The sequence below is a fragment of the Odontesthes bonariensis genome, chromosome 7 (assembly GCF_027942865.1).
Source record: "Odontesthes bonariensis isolate fOdoBon6 chromosome 7, fOdoBon6.hap1, whole genome shotgun sequence".
In the NCBI taxonomy this organism is placed as follows: domain Eukaryota; kingdom Metazoa; phylum Chordata; class Actinopteri; order Atheriniformes; family Atherinopsidae; genus Odontesthes; species Odontesthes bonariensis.
Window position 1 is genome coordinate 7,126,196 of NC_134512.1, and position 8,938 is coordinate 7,135,133.

General features: G+C 41.8%; 1 protein-coding gene across 1 annotated transcript; it reads left to right on the forward strand.

Moving 5' to 3' along the window:
* Positions 1 to 2,347: 2,347 nt before the first annotated feature.
* hyal6 (hyaluronoglucosaminidase 6) lies at positions 2,348 to 8,559 on the forward strand. Its single transcript, XM_075470859.1, has 4 exons — positions 2,348 to 3,202; positions 3,983 to 4,072; positions 4,300 to 4,720; positions 8,372 to 8,559. Exons 1-4 carry the CDS (start codon positions 2,348 to 2,350, stop codon positions 8,557 to 8,559), a joined length of 1,554 nt encoding a protein of 517 aa, XP_075326974.1.
* The last annotated feature ends 379 nt before the right edge of the window (positions 8,560 to 8,938 follow it).

Consider the following 8,938-nt stretch of genomic DNA (forward strand, 5'->3'; position numbering starts at 1 on the left):
TGTTCTGAAGCACTGGATGCTGGATGCTACTTCCATCTCTAACAAAATGGCACTTGAATAATGAGAGAATGATTAGTGGTTCAGTTCTTAAAGAGACATGCTTATAGTGTGTTTAAATATCATAAGGGTTAACTCACACCTACAATTTACCCCACTATCACCTGGATTCATTCACTTGAGTCTAGCTGCTTTTTACTGGTACGTCATGTCTCTATGAGAGAAAACAAAGAACTCAGTCTTCTGTGTCAATTTAGACTCAGACTTTGTGTTTGGGGGTGGGTCTCTCTTGTGGTCAGGAGTCATGATGTTTCCAGAGGTCCTCGCTTTCAGTGGTTTAGAGCCTGAGTGACTTCCCCATACTCTTGGATGTCTTGGATCAGTATCACCAGAAAAAAAGAATCCTGCTGGGAGGATTTATGAAGCTAGTGAGAAACAAACTGTGTTAAGATGTTCTCAGAAGCATATTTGCTACACAAGGGAAATTAATTAGAATTTACAGCATTTAAAAAAAACTTTGAAGAAAACATTTCATTGAGTATTGGTGACTGTAATTCTGAGCCCTCCTCCATCAACCATCTTCTCTCAACTTCTCTCCTTACTGATCCACATAAAAATGTATTTCAATCCAGAAGTTCTGATGCCATTAAGGTAATCAGAAGACATCAGGTCTTGGCCAGCGCTTCATCAGATTTATGAACATTTTAAATGATCGCAGAAGCCAAAGCCTACCAGTTGTTTCATTTTCCCCAGGTCTGGTAAAAGTCCTTTAAACAGAACGATGTCCTTGGAGGCAACCACATAGCAATGCCTCTGAAGAACTAAGTCACAACATTTCCCACCCAAATGTGGAAACGCTACGATATGAATTACTTGCATATGTGGGGGCGCCAGGAGTAATTGTTCCCACATAAAATCGAGGGAAAAGAATTTCAGCAGAATGACAGAAACAAAAACAAAACTTAGAGCTCTAAATAAACTGTGTTTGTCAATATGCTGTATTTATACAGCAGTATAAACAGAAAGTGGTTTCAAGCTTTGAAGCTGCAGTTCCAAACAAAAATGAATTTATTTATAGTTTCATTGAGAAATACATACTTCACAGGAAAACATTTAAAAACATGTAGACCCTGGTGATCCCGTTTTTAAAATTCTCTTAACACATATGTCGATTTAAGATATAGTTTTTAAACTGACTTCTCATGAGTCTTTTCAAGATTTTCATGGCTGCTTTTCTGTTGTTAAACTTTATGAGTATAATCTTCTCATTTGGCATTTCACTGCCTCCAGAAGAGCTAAGAAGTACACAATTTCTATAAATCCATAGGAGAAAACTGTTTAATGTTCTAGTGCAGAGGTCTTCAACAGGGGGTCCGCGACCCCCAGGGGGTCCGCGGAGGTACTGCAGGGGGGTCGCGAAATCTTTGGTTGATTAGACGATTTTTAACATTTAAAAAAAAATAAATAAATAAATAAAAATTGTGTGCAAACGTGTGCCATCCACAGATGGTTTGAGGATTCATTGTCCCATCTACATGCATGTTTAAAGTTAAAATCTGTGGATTATTTGAATAGCTCAGTGTTGTATGCAAGATGTTTGTTTATAAATGGCAGTGGCACGGCCACCCTGTACCTTGCACATGTTTAAAATAAAAACATGAATATATTAACCTGTGTATTATTTCAATAGCTTAGTATTGAATGTACAATAACAGAGTAGCTATGTTTATACACGGCACTAGGCCCCGTTAAATATAAAACACAATTGTATGCCATATAAATAGCAGGGGGGTCCCTGCTCCAACTCTCCATCAGTTTGGGGGTCCCTGGCCTGAAAAACGTTGAAGACCCCTGTTCTAGTGGGTAAAGTCAGAGAGATCTATTTATTCATAGTAAGGTTTCCTAAAACCATTTTCATTTTCATTTTAGCAGTTAAAGATTTGTGTTAAATGATGATTTAAAGAAGTTTGAGAGAGGACAGAGATTTATTTGATCCCTTTTTCTCCATGGATGTACCAGGTTCTATGGGGTTTCTACCTATGTTATTTCCAGAACAGTTCTGCTCCCACTGAGAACAAAGTATCTTTGTGTTATTTTTTGTGGAATTTGGAGCTCTCACTTCAGTGACCATCAGTAATGTCTTTTCAAAAGCCTGCATGATTATCCTTGTTAACTGAAGCTCATAATGTCTTTATTTACTCTCTAAACATGTGATATCTCTTCACTCTCAGTGCAGGGCCATTAATTGCTCCATGAGGAGTCGCAGGCCATGATGCTGATACAGCTCTGTCTCCTGCCATTGGTCTTGTGGGTTTTCCCTGGAGTAAAGCTCCAAGTCAGAGGTGACCAGATGAAACCAGCCCGAGCACCTCTGATCCCTCATCGACCTTTTGTTGTAGTCTGGAACGCTCCAACAGAGTCGTGTCGCCTTCGATTCAAGGTGGACCTAGACCTCAGCGTTTTTGACATTGTAGCAAACCTCAACGAAACCTTAAGTGGACCAAACGTTACCATATTCTACCACAGCCATCTGGGATTTTATCCATACTATACCAGCTCTGGGGTCGCTATCAATGGTGGCCTACCTCAGAACCAGAGCATTTCTAAACATCTGAGCAAGGCCCGGGCTGACATTGACAAGCTAATCCCCCACAAGGACTTTCGTGGTCTAGGCGTCATTGACTGGGAGAACTGGAGGCCTCAGTGGGTTAGAAATTGGGGTTACAAAGACATCTACCGTAAAAAATCCAAAGAACAAATCCAAAAACTTCATCCAAACTGGCCGGAGAGTAAAGTTGAAAAGGAGGCAAAGGAAAGTTTTGAGAGCGCTGGGCAAGCTTTCATGAATCTTACCTTAGAACTGGCTGAAGCTCGCAGACCAGATGGGCTGTGGGGGTTTTACCTATTTCCAGACTGCTACAACTATGGCTACAAGCAGCACCCACAACGCTACACTGGAGAATGCCCAAACGTTGAGCATGTTCGCAATGACCATCTGATTTGGCTCTGGAAGGAGAGTACAGCCCTTTACCCGTCCATCTACCTGGACTATGAGTTAAAGTCCTCTCCAAACACTGTCAAGTTTGTCCATTATCGAGTCAAGGAAGCCATGAGGATTGCATCCATTGCACATACAGACTTCACACTGCCTGTCTTTGTATACTCCAGACCTTTCTATGCCTACACATTTTTCATGCTTTCAGAGGTACACAGTTTTACTGAAGACCACAATTTCTTTGTGTGATTGGGTGATTGTGTGATGTGTGAATACCACATACAGCAGAATCCATGGTTTGATTCCCAGCACAAATAAATAACAGTACAAGTCATATCATTCTATTTCTGCCCTTGTTTCATGTCCCTCTTAGCTGTTGAGGGGATTTTGTAGTTTATATAAGTCGTTGGATTGAACAGTTAATGTATTACTTGCAGTCAAAAGTTACAAGGCCAGGGTCTGAGAAATAAAGTTCATGGTGCAATAAAGAACATGTTCAGAAAATATAGTGACATTTTAAACAACTGTTTCATGTGATCTGGTGTGCAAATCTATTATATAGCAATTGCTAGAACCACAATGAAATTTAGTGTTGAGACTTTCTTTTTTTTTTCTTTTTTAGAAAGGAAATAATCTACTCCACTGATCGACCTGTTCTGAGAAGCTGTTAGCTTGTTTCCTTCCTAATAACTCCTCTCTGCTTCACCATACTTAAAGCGCTCTGACTGCAGTCTTCTGGAGCTAAGATACTAGCTACTCATAAGCACTTCACACAAAACCACTTGTAAAAACAAAAATCACCAGCACTGAGCAACAGAAAAAACAAAATGTTAAAAAAGATTTATTTTCTTTTGTGAAATTATGCAGGAATCTTTGTAAGTAATGTGGATATTTCCATGTGTCCCAGACAGCCATATAAATTGATCAGTTTAATTTGTGATGATGGGCTAAAATGTTCTTTTATTTTCCACCCCTTTTATTTTCAATAAGAGTGATCTGGTGCACACTATTGGGGAAAGTGCCGCCTTGGGAGCATCAGGTGTTGTCCTTTGGGGATCATCAGAGTACGCTCGATCCCAGGTAACTGAGGCATAACCCCAAAATATTGCTCAAACTAGTGACCAATAAGCTATAAGATATGATAACATCTTTTTTCATTGAAAAAGCTAATGAAACTGTTTGCAAAATGATCAACAAAAATACAAAGCATACTCAGTCTATGATTATTGGTTTACAACATGAAGAGACACTACCATGGTTCTTGTTTTAGACTAATGACGATGTGTTATGGTCTCTTTTCCCTCTAGAGGAACTGTCTAACTGTGAAGAAGTACATTGATGGTCCTCTGGGGCATTATGTCATCAATGTCACATCAGCAGCTAAGCTGTGCAGCAAAGCACTTTGCAAGAAGAACGGCAGATGTGTCCGCAAGAGCCTGGATTCGGGTGCTTACCTGCATCTTAACCCACTGTTCTTTCACATCCACCACAACCTGGCTCCCAGAGGCCCCCGCTTCCATATCAGTGGTCATCTCAACAGCCACGATATCCTGGATATGAAACACAAGTTTACATGCCAGTGCTACCAGGGTTGGACAGGAGTTTACTGTGAGATCCCGCAGGCTCCTCCTCCTCCTCCACCACCTCAGCCTGCTGTCCCACTGCCTCACCCTTGGGGCAACAGCCTGCTGGCAGACATTCTGCTCCGCCTTTCTCGCCATCTCTCCTGTCTGTGTATTATAATGTTCATGGGACTCTGCCTCATTATTAGGTGTCTCATACTATAGGCATCATCATTTACATAAGAGTAAAGGAGTCACTGTAGGGTGTTAGCTAGACTCAAGTGTTATAAACTCCAGTTCCTCTGATGTTCTCTAGATGAGCAAAACTCTGCTGTAAATTAAGATGAATTTGAAAACCCCCAATGCAGTATCAGTTAAAATCTAGGAATATTCAATTGGAAAAAGTTGAGAGTAAAAAACAGACTTTCTGCCATGCAGACTTAAAGAAATAAATTGTTAACTGCATGCTCCTGCATAAAACTGGGCCTTTCCTACTAAATAAACATGTATCACGCTTGACAAATGTCTAGCAGGAGAGAGCCCGACATTTAGATTCCATAAAATGCTGATGCAACAAAGTGTTTGATAAGTACTTCAGATGGTTGTGCTGAACTATGTTTATTTGAATTAGCCATTGCAACAAAAACTGTGGGAAAGAAGAGACTTATTGTGTCACATTTGTTGTTTGGCTGTTGTTTGAAGTGATTGTCTCCTACATTCGAAGAGTGCTATGTAAACTAACAACAGTTCAATAAAAGTTCTGTTATATCCTACAAGCTTCACCTATTATCTGACACCTACAGTCTTAGGGTGGGAACTGTGGGAAACCCAACGTGGCCCCGAAAGGTCAACGGAATACAAAAGTCCCAACCCCAAGCCACAACCGAAGTTCCGCAACATAGACATTTGCTACCTTCAGCCACGTTCGAGCTTCCCCCAATCCGTACTCATCTTGTTAGATACGTCGCCAAACAAAGCTGTACCATAAGTAAAGATGTTTCACTGTATTCATAAAGAGAAAATAAAAGTGGGAAATAAGCTCCAGGTTTGTCCTTGTGGCTGGCAGAAAGTAACGTCAGTTAGAGGCCTTAAAATGCATCAGGGAAGAAAGAGATGTGTGGTAAAAGAAGGGTAGTGTGGCCGCATCGATCAGTACTTTTTAAGAAGTCAATCGAGTAAGTCGGATGAAGTCCAGTGGAAGGTACAAAAACCACAGTCCGAAGGATATCAATAACACAGCTACGGAGGAGGAGGAGGAGGTTCTAAGAAGGAATGCAGCTGATACTGAGGTGAATAGGCCAGTTAGAGAGAGAAATGTGGAGCAGAAAGCTAGAGTTAAGTGGCCTAGGGCAAATAGCAACAAAGAATGGGAGGCAGTCCATAAAGATTTGTCGATAATATTAGGTAGGTTAGGAGGAAATGCAAGCGATAGGCTTGAGAAGATGGGAGATATGATTTACTCCTATGGAATAGAAAGATTTGGGGTGCAAGATAGAAAGAGGTTTGAAAGAGTACATTTAGTAAGTCAAGACGGCAAAGAGAGATGGAGATATTGGTTAAAGAACAATGTTGGTCAAGTTACTTTTAAAAAGTAATTAGTTACAGTTACTAGTTACTGCTCCCAAAAAGTAATTGAGTTAGTAACTCAGTTACCACATTGTAAAAGTAATTAGTTACTCAGCAAAGTAACTGTGCCGTTATTTTTTACGTTCTATAACATCTTTAACATCAAATATGTTTATATTATCTGATTGAAGAATAAAAACACTATATACAGTAATTTAGAACATTCGGTATTTGAACTCAATAGATTGCAGCCTGCCATATGATGCATAGAAATAAAACCATAAATATTGAATATAAAATGGTGATGGTGGTCACCTGTTTCTGACCCGAAAAATCGAGTGTTGTTTGTTTTCGAGTGGCTCCGTCTCCTTCGCTGGGGCTCACGCTAGCTGCATTTGGGCTTGGGCTTGGGTTAGCAGCTGCAGAAGCAACAAGTGCTTCATATTCACATGGGTTGATGTGAGGTGCTTCATTAGATTTGAGTTACTTGAGGCAGACGTTGCTAAAGTTTTTTTCCCTGGGCATAGCGTGCATGTTACATACACATTCTTGCCTTTTATCGCCACGAGTGAGAAGTAGTGCCAGTACTTCCAGTTAGAGAACCCTACCTTTGAACTTCCCTGGCTTGTCGCCATTGTCGCTGTCTTGTGTGTGTTTAGTAGTCGTCAGCGCGTGCAGTGAGACAGCGTGAGCAGGTCATCAGCCCACCCAGCCAATCATCATCGCATTTGCAATGGTGTCATCATCCCCACCCCTGCTCTCTCCAGGCAGCATGCAGCTGATGTGTTGCCGAAAGCCTACAACCAAATTGTAGTAACGTGCCACTTTATATTCTCAGTAATGATAACAGCGTTGTAACGATGGGAAAAGTAATTAATTAGATTACTCCGTTACTGGAAAAATAACGCCGTTACTCCCAACACTGTTAAGGAAAGAAGAAATTTAGGAAACCAGTGGAAAAGAGCTACAGAAGAAGAGAGGGAGGGAATTGATGTTTTGCAGGAAGAATTGAGAAGCAGGCTAGAAATACTCAGAAGGGCTGAATACTGTGACGAGGAAGAGGAGGAACTAAATAAAACTAGTCTTACAGGTCCTATGGCATGAAATTTTCACTTTTTAAGGTTGTTTAACATTAATATGAGTTCCTCTAGCCTGCCTGCGGTCCCCCAGTGGCTAAAAATGACGATTGACCTAAACCATGCACTGGAAATTATTTTCCGCCTTTGGAAATGTGACCATGCAGATGGCCTGATCGGGAAAGCCGCCGCTTATGACGTGGGCGCCGCTTATGACGTGGAGGTTGTTTCCACCCAGAGCCAATAAACTGCCTTTCCCCGCCCACAGCTCTTTGGCCAGCTCATTGCCCTGTATATGGATGTAAAAAATCTGTTTAGAGCTCCTGCATCAGAACCTCTAAAGAGCCAGTGGACATATTTCGTTTTTTTCTGGGAAAGTGGCGACAGAACCAAAGAGATTTGTGTATGTGTGCGCCAAATATTTCACCTACGAATGTTTTCAGAACTTGGGCCAATACCGAGCCCAAGATAGAGCCCAGACACCCTGCGGAGGAAACTCACTTCAACCGCTTGTATTCGCGATCTCATTCTCTCGGTCACTACTCACAGCTCGTGACCATAGGTGAGGGTAGGAATATAGAATATAGGATATAGGATTGACCGGTAAATCGAGAGCTTCGCCTTCTGGCTCAGCTCCTTTTTCACCACGACGGGCTGCATAGCCAGCATCACTGCAGACACCACACCGATCCGCCTGTCAATCTCCTGCTCCATTCGTCTCACTTGGGGAAGGATTTCATTCCAGAGAGTAAGCAATTTAATGCTCTATTATTGTGTTGCTTTCCTGTATGTACAGTATAGTTACATAGCTTATTACCACAGGAAAGGGTTTGTATCGTTAGCAGCTAACGTTAGCTAACAGTTAGCTATGCAGCTAATAGCATCTGCAAGCTCTTATCTCTGTCAACTGGGCTGTTGGGTATGCAACCGGCATTCCGACATCCCGTCACTCAGACATGACGCCACTGCGACATCCCGCCATTCCGACACTTTGATACCACCATTCCGACACTTTGATACCACCATTCCGACACTTGTTGGGAGCTGTCAGGGTCGGACTGGGGAAAAAAAAAATCGCCCCCCCCCCCCCCAGTATTAATTAGTATCTCCAATCTAATTTAATTAATTAAATAAAAATAAAAAACGGCTATGGGTTTTCATCCGCCGCCTTAAAGACGAACAGCGGCTGGTGGAGTCCCAGTGCCACAGGGCGGCCGGTGGGGACCCACCTCCACCACAGCGGCGCAAGTGGAGGCAGCTGGAGGAGCGCCTTCAGCGGCTGCGCAGACAGTACAGGCGGGGAGGCAGGATGCTGGAGCAGTACTGGAGCGCTGCCCAGCGCTGCATCGTAAATTTGGAATAGTAGGCCTTGTTTTAAAATCGTTGGGTTTTGTGTCCCTGATGTTTGTAGATGTTAATAGATGTTTATATAGGGACAAAAGAAAGCCTACAGTTTAGGCGAAATTAAGTATTATTATTGTTTTTTTGTTGCTAATTTTAGTTGTATTTACCTCATTTTGAATGAAAAGTTAATAAAATGCTGTTGTTGATGTGGATCTTGTTGTTGTGTTGTTTGTTTGCATAGTGATTGTATGAGGATTGCACTTTAAGGTGCCCACTGGTTCCTTTAACCGTTGCTCTTTTTACGAGCAGGGAGGAAGTTCTGTGTGAGTTTATCCCTTAAGATCGGGGCTCACCTTCCTTTGTGGAGATGTCGACGGGCAATATTTTTAACAACAGCA